This window comes from Castor canadensis, chromosome 15 (assembly GCF_047511655.1).
Source record: "Castor canadensis chromosome 15, mCasCan1.hap1v2, whole genome shotgun sequence".
Lineage (NCBI taxonomy): Eukaryota > Metazoa > Chordata > Mammalia > Rodentia > Castoridae > Castor > Castor canadensis.
This window is the reverse complement of record NC_133400.1, coordinates 61,468,610-61,488,047: the sequence shown is the minus strand read 5'-3', so window position 1 is coordinate 61,488,047 and position 19,438 is coordinate 61,468,610. Positions and strand designations below refer to the sequence as shown.

Below are 19,438 nucleotides of genomic sequence, written 5' to 3'. Positions count from 1 at the left end.
ATTGGGGACATCTGTCCTGGAAGTGATCTTTCCCCTGTGAACTGTTCAACAAGTGATCACAGGATGAATATCTTATGGCCCGTCTCATGGGGAGCTTATAGGGAAAATCTGAACGTTTCTTAAGGGTAAGATGGAATGGAGAGGAAGTAAAAATGGAAAACCAAGTGATGTGTGTTCTGCAGCAATCTTGACAGGAGATAGCAAAGATCACGATGAGGGTGCAAGCACAGGGGACAGGAAGTAGGACAGACACCTAAGGTATTAGGAAGTAAATAAACTCTGAAGCCTGCCGCCCCGACTTCTTAGTTCCTGTGTGTGCAAATGTTTTTCAATGTTTCCCTCCTGTCACATTGTTACTCTGTCCTGTGCCCAGTATTTGGGGATCTAATCTTCATGTCTTATAACTAAAGAGCTGATGAACTGCATAGAATTTGGGGTGAGGGTGGGGTGCAAAAAATTAGCTGTAACAAGTAAAAGTGAATTTTATAGCTAATTGTGAAATTCCCTTTGAGGGTAAGGGTGTCCAGGACTGTATTATCTTTTTTACTTTTTTAAATTGGATGTCGGTGCCATCTAAATGACTTCTACTCTAATGGCAAGTTAGTCTAACAGCCAATGCTAGATGTGATGCTAAACCTATGAGAAGGGGGGATGGACTTGCTCATTGTGAAATTCTGTGAAAAAATAGAGATGCAGGGATCAGCATTAATTACATTTTCAGTAGCATGTACAGATCAGTAATGCTTTTAAATTTCAGCTTAAAAAACAGATCCTCCTTTGTGAAATTCCCAGTGTGTCTCTTTCTTGTTTTTGTTCTGTTTTTTCTTTTTTGGTGCCAGCTCGGTCTTTTAAACTCAGGGCTTTGTGCTTGTTAGGGAAGTACTGTGCCATATGAGCAACGCCTCCAGCTCCCCCCGCTCTCCCCCCCTTTCGTCCTTTGTAGATTATTTTTTAACTAGGATCTCATATTTTGACCTGGGGCCAGCCTCAGATCTCAATCCTCCTACCTATACCTCCCAGTAGTTGGGATTAAAGGAGCATATCACCACAGCCAGCTTATTGATTGAGATGAAATTCTTACTAAATTTTTGCCTGGTTGCCCTTGGACTGAGATCCTCCCAGTCTCTGCCTCTGGAGTAGCTGGAATTACAGACCATCTGGAATTACAGTGTAACTGGAATTGAGCCACTGTGCCAGGCCTCTTAGTACATTTCTTTATGGTTTCCTTTCAGTGACAAATAAAACTGTTTTCTCACAGCATATTGACAGAAAGTTTTAAGGAACAAAAGCTATTTAGTTAAACTTTGTTTAAAATACTTTCTCAATGCACTTTTTTCTTATTTGAAGTAATTTGATTAAGAGACAGTTTACATGTTATTATAGGTTAGTTGCATCACCCATCTTTCAAGATTATGCAAAATTGATACCCTACTTGGAACCTTTGCAATAATACATTTTTCCCCTGGCAAACTCATCTCAGGTAATCAAGAAATGTAGTTGTTTTTTTCAACATGCCAATTTTCAAGGAAGAATTTGAATGGCATTTTAAGCTAGCAGAATTTATTCTATCCGTGGCTAAATACTACATGGGTTTAATTCAGCTGGAGATTAAAAGCCAAAGGAATTTTGATGTTTTTATCTTTTTTTCATCTGTTTTGAGTTTACTATCTCTTTGTGAACAAAGCCATGTTTGTAAGGGATATTCAGTTTTGTTTGGTCTTTCCCATTGCAAGTACTCAGTGGACCTTATTACAAGGTTATGCTCCCAGGACTGATTGATACATAAACAGATGACAGATGGTGTAGCCGTGGTTCGGATGGTAATTCATTTTTCAGCTAGACATGAAGATATTTTGATTACAGTATGTTTAAGTAATTATGACACAGTCTGCAATGTTAGGCTCACTGGGAAGGGGACACATGGAAAACAAGTTATGTGTTATTTGTACCTAACAAAGGATGCACTGTGGGCTAATGGTTTTAATTCCTAGTGCTAGATTAGGACTGAAAGAGTTTAAAATATGTCATACAGTAAGGTAAGTCAATTAAACATAGACCAAATAAAAAAGGTAACTGCACAGCTTTGAGGTATAAATATTTGTTTTGGAAAGTATTTAGATGTTATTATATGAAAGAAACCAGTATTTTTACCTTGAGGTACACAGTCTGTGTACAGCTAATTAAAAAAATTTTGTGGCTCAATGTTAAGTTTATGTGAATCATAATTATCATGCAGCTTGCTTTTTGTGTCATGAAAACTTAAAACTGAGATCAGGGGGCTGACAATTCAACAGCATGGTATAATCTTGCTGTTCTCCAAGTTTTAAAAGAAAAATCCAAGCAAAATAGCAAAAAAAGAAAACAATCAGAATAGGTGAGCTATTTGAAATTTCATTTTCACTTGCTAGTCAGCATTGAGACCCCCTAATTTTTGTTTTGCCATAGGATAATTGATCGTTTAGATGGAGTTCGTTTGCTGTGGTCCTTGCTGAAAAACCCTCACCCAGACGTGAAGGCCAGTGCAGCATGGGCCCTATGTCCCTGCATCGAAAATGCAAAGGTAGGAAAGGACTACAGTAGTCCATCTCTTCTCATTCTCTGATACGCTATGAAATAAAGTCACCACAGGTCTCTAATTGCTTTTGACTTATTTTAGTCAGATAAGTCTGATGGAAAAGAGTGCTCAGCAATGTTTATACGAAAATAATTTCTGAGCAATGCCATTTTTTTGATCAGATTAAAAATGCCAAAGAAAAGAGTGTAAGAAGGCAGTGCTTGCTAGTTCTGCTTGATTGGTACAGTTGAAACAAGTACCTGGTAAATCAAGATGAAGACATGTCCCTGTCTGTTCTTATCGCTGCTGTGATAAGAAAACCTTTACAGTTTCCTGCTGTGTACTGAAGGGCAGGTAGTGAGAAGCTTGCTTGTTCTGTAGCTATCCTCTGTAGCTAAAGGCCACTGAGCAATCTGTGGCTCCTTAGAAAGGTCATGGTCACAGCATTTCAGTAATGACAGGATCAGAAGTTTCTGACATCTATTTTAGCTCCTTTGTAAATTTTATAACTTAAAGATCTTTTTTCAACTGCTTCTCTTATCATTTTTCTCCCACTGCTGGGAATGGAACACAGGGCCTCCCACATGTTAGGCAAAGGTTCTACTGATGAATCATATCCCAACTTTCATAAAATTTTATTTGAGACAGGATCTTGCTAAGTTGCCCAGGCTGCCCTTGAACTCACTATATGCCCAGGCTGGCCTCAAATTTGTGGTCTTCGTGCCTCATCTTCCCAAATAGGTGGGATTGCAGGCTTGTACCATCACAACTGTCTGGCATGCTTCTCTTACCTTTTTTTCCCCCACTTTGGTTCTATTAATGGTGCTGGTGCAGTCTGTGATCAGAAGACTTCCAAATTCTTTGTATCCCATCCATGGTAGGACACATGGGTGTAAAGGGAGTTTATTAAAAGCTAGGGAAGAGAAATACAAAAGAAAGCATGGTGGGGCCCAGATGGAAACCAGAAGCCAAGAGAGAGTATTTCTGCTCTTCAGGTGCTTTTAAAACATACAATAACCTGTGGGAAGGGGAGAACAAGGTGATTCCCTCCAATATTCCATGAGTTGGGGCATGGGTGGTTCCCGAGCCAGGTGAGGGTGTGTCATTACCTGGCTCCAACGACCTTAGAGCCAGAGGGAGGAGCTGGGCGAACTCCCTATATACTATGTAAATTCTCAGGTGCCCCATCCATGAGGGAGGAAGTTCCCATTTTTTCTAGCTTATTGTAATTACAATGGAGCTGTTAATGTGTGTCAGTCCCAAACTTTACCTATTCTAGCCTGCCTCAGTTGTACCGGGGGATTGAACTCAGGGCCTCATGCTTGGGCAAGTGCTCTCCCACTTGAGCCATGCTCACAGTACTTGTGGTTTTAGTTTATTTTTCAGATAAGTTCTTGTACTTTTGCTCAAATGGCTTTGGGCCTCAGTCTTCCTACCTTTGCCTTTTTTTTCCTTTTTTATTGTTTTATTCTTCATATGTGCATACAAGGCTTGAGTAATTTCTCCCCCCTGCCCCCATCCCCTCCCTTACCACCCACTCTGACCCCTTCCTCTCCCCCCCACCTCTTCAAATACCCAGCAGAAACTTTGCCTTGTAAGTAACTGGAATTTGCCAACATACCCAGCTAAGGAATTTTTTTTTTAATTTGTTGGTACTGGGGTTTGAACCCATGGTCTTGCATTGGCTAGGCAGGCATTCTACTTCTTGAGTCACACCACCACCCCTTTTTACCGTAGGTATTTTTTCAAATAAGGTCTTACCATTTATGCCCAGCATGGCCTGCTTCCTGTACAGCAGGATGATAGGTGTGTACTGCCACATCCTCTTCTATTGGTTAAGATGGGGGTCTCACAACTTTTTGCCTTGGCTGGTTTTGAACCATGATCCCTTGATCTCTACCTTTCAAATATCAAGGTTGATAGGCTTCACCTACTGGCCTGGCTCCAGCTTGTTTTTGAGATAGACTTACTTCTTGCTTGGGCTGGCCTCAAGTTACAATCCTCCTATCTCTGCCTCCCAACTCTTATCTTTACTCAACATTTTTCTATGGGTTTAGAGTTTTGTCTTGAAGCTCTTTCTTCATGAAGCCATTTCTTTCTGGGCTGATGTTTATAATCCCAGGTACTTGGGAGGTGGAGATCAGGAAGACTGCATTTCGAGGCCAGCCCAGGCAAAAAAGTTATCAAGTTCCCATGTCAGCCAAGGACATGGTGATGCAGTTCTATAGTCTCAGCCACTTGGGAAGCTGTAGGTGGGGGGGATCACTGTCCAAGGCTAGCTGGAAAAAACCCAAACCAAAAAATTCCCAAACCTATGAGACCCTATCTAAAAATAGCGAAAATGAAAAAGGCTAGGAGTGTGTATCGAATGGTAGGTTGCTTACCTAGCAAGCACAAGACCCTGAGTTCAAACCCCAGTGGTACCAAAAAAAAAAAAGAGGCTATTTCTTTTTGTTGAATGTTTTTTCTGAAGGCTTTTATTTTACATGACTCTAGACATCATTCTAAATGTAAAAAGTGTGTTGTGATATGTGCTAGGGTAGAAGATTTCACAGTATAAAATCATTTATTAAACCTTTTTGCCATATCAAAAAATGTAAAAATGAATACAGGATAATAATCTATTCACATCATAGCATACAATGCAGCAGTGAAAAATGAATTCATTTAAGCAATGTGTTCATCAATATTGATAAATCCCACAAACATTTAGCAAGATTAAAAAAAAGTTGCCAAAGTAAATATGCAATATGATTTCTATTAAAATGCAAGGAAAAAATATTTTTTGGTGGAACTGGAGTTTAAACTCAGGGCTTTGCACTTACAAAGCAGGCTTTCTACCACTTGAACCACGGCTCCAATCCATTTTGCTCTGGTTATTTTGGGTGCTGTGATAGGATTACACAGATGAGCCACTGGTGCCTGGCCAAAGAAAAAAAAATTAATGTAAAATGTAAATGATACTGTTTCAGAAGCAAGAAGGAGTCTATTTGATAAAGGTGGATACACATTTTGAGCACAATTCTCATTAGCTTCTTCATCTATCAGTCTATTCCTTCATTCGTAAGCATTCATAAATATCCAACCAACACCAAATATTTAAGAAAAATGAGTGGCATTAAAGAGACAAATCAAGAGTAAGAAGCAGAACTAACTTCAGAGAAAATGGAGATGATGTAAAGAACAGAATTAATATCCTTAGAGAGACCCAAGGGGGAATACTGAGTCCAAATAGGCTAGTAGGAAAAAGAAATAGTCACAGTGGAAGTAAGCAGTTTTTTTTGGCAGGACTGGGGTTTGATTCTGGCTTCACACTCATAAAGCAGGTGCTTTACCACTTGAGTCCACTGTGCTCTGGCTATTTTGAAGATAGCATCTCATGAACTATTTGCCTGGACTGGCCTTGAACCACAATCCCACTGATCTCAACCTCCCAAGACGGTAGGGTCACAGGCTTGAGCCACACGTGCCCATGAAGAAAGCGTTTATGACATTTGTTTGGCAAAACAGTAAATTTAGTAGAATGGATGGATATTAGGATTAATAAGGATAAATAATTATCTGGAAGCTAATGTGTAGTGAATGACTAAGGCCATAAAGTAAAAGAAGAAAGAAGATAGGACATGAGTGGAAGAGAGTAATTAAGAGGAAGAAATCGTCTTTTGTTAAGGTGAAGTTTCCACAATCTGAATTGCTGAAGAAAGACTCTAATCTCTAAATGAGAGACATTTGCCTGGCAGAGTGCCAGTGGCTCAAGGCCCAGGCAAAAAGTTCTTGAGACTCCATTGCAACAGAAAAAGCTGGGTGTGGTAACGAGTGCCTGTCATCCCAGCTATAGCAGGAAGCCATAGCTATGGAAGATCCAGGTCCAGGCCAGACTGGGCAAAAAGTGAGACCCTATTTCCAAAATAACGAGCAAAAAGGGCTGGAGGCATGGCTCAAGCAGTCGAGCACCTGCCTAGTAAGTGCGATGGCCCTCAGTTCAAACCCCAACACTGCCATATATACTCAGTGCTCAGTAGGAAAACAAGCAAAGTTGTCTATACCTATAAACAAATTTAAACTTGGCATTTGCAGAAATTAGAGAAGTTACAAAAGAACAAGAATCACACCAGCATTAGACTTGTCATCATTCACAATGCATTGTAAAAGAAAATGGAACAAACTTTCTTGTGTTTAAAGGAAAATTTTAAAATCCTAAAAATACTGTATCTTAGAAAAATAACATTGCAGTGTAAGTATAGAATAAGAATGGAATAAAGACATTTTTCTTTAAGAAAAGCCAGGACTCAGGGAGCTTATCTCCCATTAACCTTTTCTGGAAAAAGGGCTTTTTTTTTTTTTTTTAAATTATGATAGAATATTTTTCAGCAAAACAAAAGATTCTGAGAAAGAGAAAACAGAATTTATAAGAAACAATAATGAGCACATATAAAATCCAGATTTTAGTTAAATATGAATTAGTATTAGTAATATGGTTTTCACGTTTGATTAAATTATTAAGAAAGAATTCTTCCAAAAGTAGTGCCATAAAATAAAATAAAAGCAGATAGTATAGTTACAATACCAAGCAACCAGATGACTCAAAAAACATGGCAGGCATCAGGAGAAGTAACAGGGTCAAAGTATGTTATAGGCCTTTCTTTTTCTTGGGAAAGAATATTCTAGGGAGTAGTTGGTTCTCAACAATCACTGAAAACATAACCGTACATGTACAATTTAACTGGAAAATGTATGAGTGGGTACTAAGTAAGCTGTGCAGTAGCTGAGATGAAAATAATTAGAATTTGACCTAATATAGCAGCTGTGTGAATGGAGAGACGAGTCAATATAGAAGGAATCGAGAAGAATTAGAAATCCTTGAGTGATGGAATGTTGGCTATGAAGACAAGGCCAAGAAAGATCTTGATAATTTTTGTTGTTGTCTGACAACGAGGAACATACTGTAAGCATTACCAAACATGAGAAGAGCAGGATTTGAGGGAGAGATGGTAAGTTTGTGTTCATGCAGGTCCAGTTATTTGAGTACATGGATCTGGGTGTCAGGGAGAATTCTGGACTGCAGGTAATGTCTGCGGGCCATCAGTGTATGGGAGAGAATCAGGGTTTTGAGGGTAAATGAAAGGGACAGGAAGTGGAATGAGAGGAGGTCCCCAATGACAAGAGGAAGACTGAGGGGTGACAGCGTGACCAGGAGAGAGTAATTGTGAGAATGCCCAAAAAGGAGCCAAATCAAGAAAGAAATGGTGCATTCAACAGTGTTGCTGGCCATTAAGACAATAATTATTTTTGAAAACTGAAAAGAGGACATCGGTCACAGCCATTTTCATTGAGAGTTGAAAAGTTTAAGTCAGGTGGCCCTGGGATGAGAAATGAATTGAGAGAAAGAAATAGAGGAAAAGGACAATCAAAAGTTTTTTTCTAAAAACTTAGTTGTTATGAGAAGGAGACTATATGAAACCCAGAAGACAGATTTAGGGAACGGTTAATATGGGGAGAGGGGGAGTCTGTGTGTGCGTGTGCATGTGTGTGTATCTATATAGATGCAGAGAGAGCACACAGATGGAGACAGAGGCGTGGCTCTCATGCTTCCTTAATCTTACAAGCACAATGCTCTGATTAGTACAAAAATCTTGTGTAATGCCAAGCAAAAGGACAGTTCTAGAACTCAAAATTCCTGAAGGTGAGTCCAGTGACAGCAAAGTCAAGACACTTCTGGGAAGAAATACTGAAAGGACAACTCATTTCACCCAGGCAACAGGCACATGGCCTGCCTATCTATCTATCCATCTATCTTTGATTGTGAATTCAGAAGTGAGAAAGTTACCAGAGGGATCTGAATTAATACCCTTATGTGAATTTTAAAACTGTAAGTCAGAATTTTACCCACAGATTACTGATTTTGCTGATTCTTTCAACAATAATGAGTGACTTTTCTGGTAAGGTAATATGGAAGACAGTTCCGTGAGTTGAATTAATCAACCAGATACACAGAGTCAAAATACATCTTTTGTGACTAAATTTGTGATGAAAGCACTTTTAAGTGTCAATTTAAAGGGGATGAGGAGAACATACAGCTTTTCAAAAATGTATTGGAGACCCAGGTGCTGGTGGCTCACACTTGTAATCCTAGGTATTCAGGAGGCAGAGATCAGGAGTGTGGTGGTTTGAAGCCAGTCCGGGAAATAGTTCTTGAGACCCTATCTCGAAAATACCCACCACAAAAAAAAGGCTGTGTAGTGGCTTAACTGGTAGAGCACCTACCTAGCAAGCATGAGGTCCTAAGTTCAAACCCCAGTATGGCAAAAAAAAAAAAAAGAAAGAAAGTATTGGGGAATATGTGAGTAAAAATTTTGAAAACCTTTGGTCCAGTACCCCAGTTCTGGCTCTTGACATAAGAGAGAAAGAAATTTTTATATCTTTTCTCAAGGAAGTAGCCTGATTTACTAGGCTCTGGTCTTTTTTGAGAAGTTTTATTTTCCAGAGTCAGAAGCTAAATATTATATTGATCTTTCTCCTGGAGGCTTTCTACCACAAAACTTATTTTCCCAAGGCAGAAATAGAGTGGAGGTACAGCATGAAAGAGGTCATATGCTCAGAAAGAGGAAAGAGCACATTAATCAATAATATTTAAAATAGACAGCATCTCACTATTCATACAGCTCCCAGTCAATCTGTGCTCTAAGACAGCTCTAGCTTACAAAACTTTCTGTGATGATGAAAATGTACTGATAAATATGCCGGCCGCTGAACACATGTGGCTACTGTGCACTGGCGAGCTGACTAACATGATGAAAGAACTGAAATTTTGGTGACAATCTTTTCTTTTCTTTTTTTTTTTGCAAAGATAGAAAGATAGGCTCTCCTTATGTTGCACTAGTTGTTCTCAGACTCCTTTGCTAAGATGACCTTCCTGCCTCAGCCTCCAAGTAGCTGGGACTACAGGGGTGCACCATTGCATTTGGTGTAAGTTTTAATCAAAGCTTGACTAGGCACATGTGGCTAGTAGCTATTGTTTTGGTGCCCAAATCCAAGATAGGCAAGCCCTAGGGGGTTGTTTTTATAAGAACATTGCTAAAAGGAATTGTAAACTTTAAGAATTAAATAAATTTGAGCATATTAATTATATAAATGCCAGAAAGTAAAGAAAAGCACAGGAAAAAAATTACCTGTGATTTCAACACTTGGCTGTAACAGCTATGAAGAGCCAATAGTTTTCCTCTCTTAATAATGAGTGCCTTGCTGGTTCTCTACAAACATTTTCATATCACTGATTTTGTTTGACGGCATTCTGTTTTATTAGAAGTTTACATCAAAATTTATTTATGCAATTAGGTTTCCACAGCATTAAAAAAAAAAGGCTAAGTGAAACAAAAATTTCATTAGAGCCTTTCTAGAATGTTCTATTACATAGAGAAAATAAAGTTGCCCATGACTCATTAGTAGAAATCTGAGCATAGCTCCCCAGGGATGTGCCTTGGTAATGCATAAATTAATAGTGCGTTTTAGAATCGACTGCTTTTCGGATTAACTGGAGTTATGTGGGCAAAGATATACACTATTTGGGCTTGGAAATCTAGCATCCCCTGGGATTTATATCACCATCCTAAACTTCTTTCACTTGACTGTATCCAATTTTGCATTTTTAGCTGGTATTTTGTACATTGTTTCATGGCATTTAGGTGAATTAAAATTGTTTGCTTATGACATTGTAAATTTGAGGGAGAGTAGGAATATCAAATGTTTTTTGACTATACCAGGGTATCTAGCTTGCAGTAAAAGAAAGAAAGAAAAAAAAAAAAAAAAAACAGAGCTGCAGGAGATCTTGGCAGGAATCTTAGCCCATTCTTCCTGCTTCCTCCTCACCCCTCCCCCATTTAGGTAAGTTAATAACTCAGCTTTCTAGGAAAGATTGCTGTTTATTTTGTAAGGAAGGCCTTCCACATTTTTTCACTTGGGGATGATTTTGCAAGCGATTTTAGACTTATTAACGCATGAATCATGTGATTGGCATCATTTTGAAATAAATAACTTCTTTGGTTGGATTAATGGCCCTGATGGTAACTGCAGAAACCAACCATTGCTGATTACAGCTGAGAGAGCACAAAAGGCAAGGAAATCCCAGCCAATCCTCCACCAAGTTATTGCCACATCAGGGTCCCTGCCAGCCTGTTGGGCATCTCGGGACCTCAGTATATACATGTATGACCATGCAGCCTGCATTTGGTGAAATGGCAACTCTAAAACAGATGTTAGCCATTTTTTAATTTTGTTAACAGCATCTACCTTTGAACCCATTTTGTAATCTATTGGGTAAGAAAATGAAGTGGGGAAATTGCTTCTGGTGAAAGTTTTATGTCTTGTCTTGTTGGGAAATATTTAAAGCTACTTATATTGCAGTGAAGCCAGGCAACAAAGTACCAGAACCAGACTTGAAGAAGAGTTCTAGGCATGTTGCCATTGCATTTGCATTGTTACTACTTGGTTATTAGTGCATAAGACAAATCATATATTTTTCTAGTAATAGTAAAAACCATTGCCCTTTCAGCTGGGCATGGTGGTTTATTCCTGTAATCCCAGCCACTTGAGAGGCAGAGATAGGAAGGATTGTGGTTCTAGGACAGCCCAGGCAAAAAATTAGTGAGACCCCATCTCAACCAACAAACTATACATGATGGTGTGTTTCTGAAATCCCAGCTACATGGTGGGAGTTAGTAGGAAGGACCTTGGGCTAAGGCTGACCTCAGCAAAAATATGAAATCCTATTGCCATGAGAGGAAAACTATTGACTTTTTTAGCAACAGACCAGTGTCTTAATTAGAAAGTTTAAAACGTTCCTTCTTTTTGAAAAGTATGCATACAGTGTTTTGGTTTTTTTAAAAAAATTTAGGGATAAAATGTACTAGCTTGAAAAGACATGCTTTGCCAGCTTAATAATTATCTGTCCGTTCCTTATGTGATTAGAAAACCAGAGTGTGAAATAAGAGTCTGCCTTTTTAAACATGAAAGAATATTTAGGACAGGAAATCAGCACCTTCAGTTAAGGTCTTTCAGTGTCTTTCGCCTACCAAGAACTGCAGAAAGAAGGTCAAACCATGGTTACCTAAGTCCAAAATCTCACTGTACCTTTTCCTAAGGAGATTTAGTTAAGTTCATCATTTAAGATGTTTTCTACTTTAGCCTTTGGGGTTTTTTTTCCCAATTATGATCACAAAAAATGACAGAAATTCTGAGATTTGACCTCTGTAGCAATGTTGTTCAGTACATTTCATAAGCTGCAAATCTGGTTGCAGATTAATAACTGCTTTGTAAAAACAATGAGTGTTATTTGTAAATGGAAGCTGCTGCTTTCAAGCTGAATGATCAAACACATTTTTGGAGAAAATCTGCAGTTGAAGTTGTGATGTAAAGAATGCAAGAACTGAATCTGGAAAAATTTTAAAAACCATGTATTAGAGTCTTTGTTCTTAAGCCCTGCGTTGCAGAGTGACCTCAGTATTGTGCTCCATGTATAATAAGATCCAGGAAAAAACAGGAGCCCATGTAAACAACACATAATGACAGTCCCTTCCATGCCTTTGCCAACATTTCTCTCTTAACATAGCATTGCATTGCATTCCTTGTTGTGAATGTCAGTTGAAAGTAATTCCTTAATTCAGTGTCTTGCCATTAAAGAACTTTTAAAACTTTTTATTGGTGAAAAAGCAAAAGTTTAAATATATTTGTTCTTTCATATTATTTGGAATAGCCAATTCCTTATACATTTGACAGGGAGCAGGTATTCTTGTTTTAGAATAAATACTCAGAAAATATAGTAAGTCGGTTGTAGAATTAGAAAGAAAACTCAGATATTCTTTTCCAAATCAGTAATATATCTGTGAGATCATTTGGCTTTGTAGCCTTCTTAATCTTGTTACTTATTTCAATAGTATCTGGTTTTGAATTTTGATCTCAGAGAGAAAAAAAATCTTCAGTAATCTCCAAACCAGTGACAAAAGGATCTGCTCCAAACAGAGAAGCCAGTCTGAGAAATTTGATTATGATTCCCCAAAAGAGAAGAGAAGTTGCTTTCTGTGAGGTTGGAATATGTGCTGAGGCAATTTTAGCCAAGAATGTTGAGTACTGAGGCCAACTTCTGACCACAGGTGTGACAGAACACAGCTGATCAAACAGGACAGGAATTCGACATCACTCTGTTTAATTTCAGCTGCCCATTGAGCCGTGCCCAATCGGGGAGGCAGAGAGATTCTGGAGAAGGCCTGTGGAGGGGTTTAGTTTCATACTGAGGATAACACTATAAATATGGTTTATGAGATTTGGCCATGTTTGATCCATAGAATGTATAGCTGTCCAACAGTGTGCCAAAGAACCAACATAGTTTTTTTTTTTTTTAAATACATTAGAACCTCTTTAAAATGTAATCTGTACTTGTGCTGGGGCCACCTGTTTGGGGTTTGCTATCATTTTCAGTCACCAGATGGTTCTAAGTATTTTCCTTATCTGGCTACTAGTTTCTAAAAGATGAAAGCACCAAACTATATTATAAATCTTTTTGTATACCAGATTTTGAAGTGGGCACACCCAAAGCCAAAACAAAAGTGAGGGGGTTAAAAAAGTCTATCTTAAATAATTAGTCCGAATTAATAATTACATATTTTTTTAAAGCCTAGCTTCAGAGCATACCAGGAAATCCACTCACTGTAAATCCCATGTGTGGCTTTCCCCTGGGTTCCCATTCCTCAGGCCCTGCTTCTCAGTTCCTTCTCCACAAAGAGCTGCAGTGGAGGGTGCTGGTCTAGGAAGGGCTTAACTGACAAAGGGGTCATAACTAATGCATAGCCTATTGTAGACAGGTCTGGATGTGCAAAACTGGGTGCTGACCACTGGCTACTTAAGAGACCATTTAACTGTGTAACATTGAAAGAGTAGTTGATTACCCATTACCAGTTCCTTTATTAAATCAACCTATTAATCATAGTGTCATGACCACCTCAGCCCCAAGCCCCCACGATTTTTCATTACACTTTGGCCCCATCTGAAATTGTGCCATGTCAAAATCCACAGATGTTGGGCTGGGACCGGAGGAGCCACCTATCTTTCCAGTTCACCTGCTCAAAAGCTCCTGTAGCACTTTAACTCCAGCAAACCCCACCCATTGACGCCACTGTGGTCTCTATCCATGGTCCTTATCCTGCCTTCATTTTCCTTTGTGCACTGTAGCATAGTCTACGCCCGCAAGTCCATTTACCTTCCTCTTGTTCGTTATGCCTGCCTGACAGTCTCAGCTCTGAATGGAGGCACCCATCCATCTGGTCCAGAACTATAGTCTAGCGGTTGAATGTTGCTGAAGAATGTCACACAATGGCACTCACTGGTTACCGTATTTACAAACTTAGGATCACTAACCTCAATCAGTACAACTGTGTTTCTCCACTAAGCCTGCTCCCACTCCCTGGTGGGCTTCCTCAGTCTCATAACCCATTCTTTCCTTTCCTCTACAGGGTTCTGTTCAGGAATTTACTGAGCATGTGGTACCCAAAAGGTGGGAATGCTTCATTCTCACATCTGTAAACCTACTTGAATTCTTACTTGCAGCTGTCCTCTATTGTAGCACTTGAAGAGCAGTGTCCATTTGTCCCCCATCCTTCACCGTTCCTGATGATAATGGGCTATCTTACCTTGATCTCCTTTTGTTGCCTATACCTTTTCATTCTAGCTTCTTTTAGGAATTTCTTCTTTATTTTTAGTTTTCAGCAACTAGTTATAACATACGTGTTTGTGTGCATCTGTTTTAGTAGTTTCTCTCCTTGAGATTCAGTGCTTCCTGAGTCTGTGGGATGCTGTTTTGGGTCAAATTTGGAAAAATTTTAGGTCATTTGTTTTTTAAACTTTTTCTTCTCCAGTTTCCTTCTTTCTTTTATTTTTTCTCCTTAGACTCCAATTCCGTGTGTGTCTTTGAAAATCATGTTGGTTTTAACTTTTTTTGTTGTTGGTTTTAATTGGCCAGAGGGCTAGAGGCATGGCTCAAGTGGTAGAGCTCTTGCCTAGCAAATGTGAGGCCCTGAGTTTAAACCCGAGTACCACAAAAAAAAAAGGTAGAGGGAAGATTACTTCCTTCATTAGGCAGCAAGAGAAAGGGGTTAATCAGTTTGATGAACTTAAAAAAAAACCCTTATATTTATTGGGAGCAGAATTACATCTTTACCCATCTACCAAGACCTTAGAAATCACTGATCATTCGGAGTTTATCTTGTTCTGCTTTTCAGTTCACCCTCCAACTACCTGAGTAGCTCTAAGGTTCATTCCTTTACTTTTTGTCTTATCAAAAGTTGAATAAGGTGGGGGGGGGTAGTTAGTGAGCTGCGCTTTTCATTAGACTCAAGTGCTTTGTAGGTAAATTCAGGTAAGTCTTTCCTCAACAGGTCCTGAGACCAACTACAGAAAGATTGCTGGGTCTCAAAATGACAAAATTGCAAGATCTCAAAACATGAGGCCATGAGGTATAGACTGTGAGAGTACACAGTTGTAAGAAGCCCTGAGGTGTAGACCATGACAAAACACAATTGTAATGCTGCCATCATCAGGGGACCTTGAGAAAACAGGACCAGGAACTCGGAGAGTGAGGGAATGTCTGTCCGTAAGACCTGACCATGGCACAGCAGGATTGCAGGCCAAAATGTGGGACAGTGGAACTGAGAGACTGCACACCAAAATGTGTGACCACAGTTCTGCAAGAGTGGGAGTCCATGACACAGGACTTCATCACTGTTGAACTTAACACCACCAGCAGAGAGCACATGAGATTGTGAGACTGGAGAGAGAGAGAGAGACCCTGGGACTCTTCCATTTCCAGCTCGGCTTCCAGGCTTCTAACTAAGCAAAACTCACTTGTGGAGATTTTATGTTTGGGATTATCTAAATCCAAATGTCATACACTGGGTTCATAACAATTTGGCTCTTTTCTTCTAGTCAAAGACTGTTTTTCTCTGGCATGTTTACTTCTCTATCCATGTAGCTCTTTTTGCCTTAGCAACTTTGCCAAGTGGAAGCTCTTCCTCTGTCCCTTGCTTAGTGTTTGGTCACAAGGTTTTGTCCATCCCCACCTCTCTAGGCACAAAAGTTTCATACCAGAAATAGTGCAAGCAGCATGTTGGTAATGATTTTCTGTCCTTTCATGAATGTGGAATCCTTTTGTACCCTGTTTCTAAATAATGAACAAAATTTATGTTCCTGTTATGAAATATTTTTATTGTTATTCTCCTATAAAATCTGAAACAAGACCTCTTTTACTACTTTTGAACTTAAACTCAGCATGCTTAGAATTTTGGAGACATTGTGCTTTGGATTTTTTTCTTCTATGACTTCTAGTTTGGGGTCTTAATGCTATTTTGAGATAATTTTTGTTTTGGCATAAGGAAGGGATCCAGCTTCATTGGTTTTGCATGTGGACATCCAGCTTTCCCAGCCCCGTTTGTTGGAAAGACTGTCCTTTCCCCATCTGATGGTCTTGATGTGCTGCTTGGAATTTTGGACAAAGTACAGGAAGGTTCTCTCTGCTTTTTACTCCATTCCATTGCTGTACATGTGTCTTTATGGCAGGACACCACACTGTTTTGATTGCTGTACCTTAGTCATAAGTTTTGAAATTGGTGTGTGAGAGACTGATTTTTTTTCTTTTTCAAGATGGTTTTGGCTATTCAGGTTCCCTTGAGATAACGTGTGAATTTCTGGATGCAGTTATCTATTTCTGCAAAAGTAATTGTTGGAATTTGATGGGATTGCATTGAGTTTGCAGATTGTTTTGGATAGGACTGACAGTTTAACAATATCAAGTCTTTCTGCTCATAGATACAGGCAGTCTTTTGCCTCCAGTGTTAGTTAGCATTTACATCACTGTGGCTAAACACCCGAGAAAACAACTAAAAAGAAAAAAGGGTTTATTTTGGCTCATGGCTTCAGAGGTTTCTGTCCATCGTGGTAGGGAAGGCCTGATGGAACAAAGCAGCTTATATCACTGCAGCCAGAAAGCAGAGAGAAAGAACACCTGTACTGACTGCCTTTCCCTTTTCCCCCTTTTGTTCCATCTGGGCCCACAGCCAGTATGTTGGTGCTGCCCACATTCTAGGTGGATCTGCCCTCCTTCTTCAGTCCTCTCTGGAATCTCCCTCGCAGACACACGCAGAGTGGGCTTTACGAATCTCCCAGGTGCTTCTCAAGCTAGTCAAGTTGGCAATCAAGGTTAACCTTCACAAGTCCACCCTTATAACCTGACACCCAAACACATCTCCTTAAACTATAACTTAATTGCATCCATGGCCTCCAAAAGGCTTGTGTCCATCTCACAATGCAAAATGCATTCAGTCCAAGAATCCCCAGAGTCTCGACAGTTCCAACACTACTCAAAAGCCCAAGTCCAAAATTTCCTCTGAGACTCAAATCAAACTATTAGCTGTGATCCCACATTAAAACACACACAAATTACATATTTATAAGATACAATGACGCAGAGTAAACATTCCCATTCCAAAAGGGAGGAATGGCAGCAGGGAAAGAAGGAATGGGACCAAAGCAACACTGAACCCAGCAGGGAAAATGTTGACTCCTGTAGCTCCATGTCCAGCAGCCTCTGGGGGTCACATAGTGGTGGGATGTGGACTCCAAAGGGCTTGAGAATCCCCACCCTGATGACCTTGCCATTTGCAGCCCATATGGCCTCTCTCGGGGTGGCTCTTTTTGTTGCCTGCAGCTTCCTTGTCAGACTTTCCATGTTCCTGGCTTCTCAGACTAACTGGAGTCTCTATTATAGCTTCTGCTTCACTCTCAGAGCTTCAGGCATTACTCTCTCAGAGTTTCCCTGCAGAGATCCTCACTCGACCACATATTGCCTGGTCTTCCCGGCTCCCCTTTAAAATGTGGGTGGAATCCTCTGTGACTCCGTAACACTTGCATTCTGCATGCCTGTGAAACCAGCATTGCATGGACATCACAAGGATTGGCCACCAGCTTCATCAGTAGTAGTTGCCTTTTGGATTATAGCTACAGTGGCCTCTGAGTGCCTGGAGGATGGCACTGAACCTGGGGAGCACTTCTCTAGGTGGCCCTGTGCCAACCCCAGTTGTCTCAAAGTAAGTCCTTCAGATTAGTTAAGATTTTTAAAACCTGTGTAGGTGGAGCTGGCTAATTCCTGAGATGCCCTCAAGGTATCTTTCCTATTGCCCCCAAACAAAGTACTTGACTCTTTTTTGTTTGTGAGGGACTGGGGTTTGAACTGATGGCTCTTGATTGCTAAGCAAGCACTCTATCACTTGAGCTATGTCCCCAAGCTTTAATGCTTCAAATATTTTTCAGATAGGGTCTCACACTGTTGCCTGGGGCCTGCCTCAGACTGCAATCCTCCTACCTTTGCCTCCTGCATAGATGGGATCTCACTAACTTTGAAATGGGGTCTCACTAACTTTTTGATTGGATTGGTCTCAAACCATGACCTGTCTATCTCTGCCTCCCAAGTAGCTGTGATTACTCAAGAGCCACTGTACCTGACTCTTGGCTTATTGTTAATGATACTACTCTCTTTAACAACCACATTCTCTTTGACCACCACTTTTTTTGGCTAAGCTCTAAGTCTTTTAAATCTTTCTGCTTCACCTTTTTCTCCCAATTCTCATTATAAAGCTGTCTAAAAGCAGCTAGCAATACCCACGATACAGCCTGAGTGCTGGGATGCATTGAAATCTTTTCTACCTGATGAATTAGCCAATTACTTTTAAGTTCAGCCTTCCACAAACTCTCAGAACCAGGACAAAACATAGACAAATTCTTTGCCAGAATGTAATATGAATGACCTGTAGTCCTCTTCACAGAGTCCTCCTTCCCATCTGAAACCTCATGAGAGCAGTCTTTATGTCTGCATTTCTGCTAGCATTCTCATCTAGTCTTCTGAGCTCCCACCACAATGACCCATTAAGCTATGCTTACTGCATTTTAGACTTTCTCTAGCTCACTTCTTCAAATTTTTCCAAGTTCCTTCTGCAGACCAATTCTAAAGGTATAAGAACCCCATGGTCAGGTTCAGTCACAGCAAGCACACTACTTCCTTGACACCAAATTTCTGTGTTAGTCAGCTTTCTCATCATTGAGGCCAAATACCTGAGAAAACAACTTAAAAGGAGGAAGGATTTATTTTGACTCACGGTTTCAGCGGTTTCAGTCCATTATGTTGAGGAGGGTTTGGGGAAGCACAGCAGCTCATATGATGTTGGCCAGGAAGAGGCAATGAGGCGATTTTTAACCTTTATTTTCTTTACATGATGTATTGCACGATATATTTTCATACACTGAGCCATATATTTCAGAGCTCTGATGTTTGCTGCATACATATTTGCAATTATTATATTTTGTTGAATTAATTGTTTTGACCTTTTCTGTGTCTTGTAACAATTTTGGACTTGCCTATTTTGTAAGTTACTAGTATAGCTACACCTGGTTTCTTTTGGTTCCTGTTTTACATGGAATATCTTTTTTTCTCATCTTTTCACTTTCAACCTATGTGTGTTCTTTGATGTCAAGTGAATTTCTTGTGGATAATATATTGCTGGATCCCAACTTTTAGTCCATTTTGCCAGTCTGTGTTTTTGATTGGGAGTTATATTTAAAGTAATTAATGATAGGGAAACACTTACTTTTGCTATTTTGTTATTTATTTTCTGTATGTTTTATTCATTTCCTTCATTATTTCCTTCCTTCGTGTTAATTTATTAGTTTATAATGACATATTTTGATTCCCTTCTCACTTTTTTTAGTGTATACTTTATAGATATTTTCTTTTTGTTTGCCATGAGGATTGCGCCTAATAATCTTAAAGTTAGGATAATCTACCTTAAATTT

At 39.6% G+C, this 19,438-nt stretch overlaps 1 protein-coding gene across 2 annotated transcripts in view; it reads left to right on the top strand.

Annotated features, from left to right (window-relative positions):
- Odad2 (outer dynein arm docking complex subunit 2) overlaps positions 1–19,438 on the top strand; it is a 183,008-nt gene that overhangs the window by 97,084 nt on the left and 66,486 nt on the right. For both annotated transcript variants that reach the window (XM_074056313.1, XM_074056312.1), the window contains exon 18: positions 2,446–2,560. In XM_074056313.1, coding sequence (XP_073912414.1) covers positions 2,446–2,560 — 115 coding nt within the window. The remainder of the gene's footprint in view (positions 1–2,445; positions 2,561–19,438) is intronic.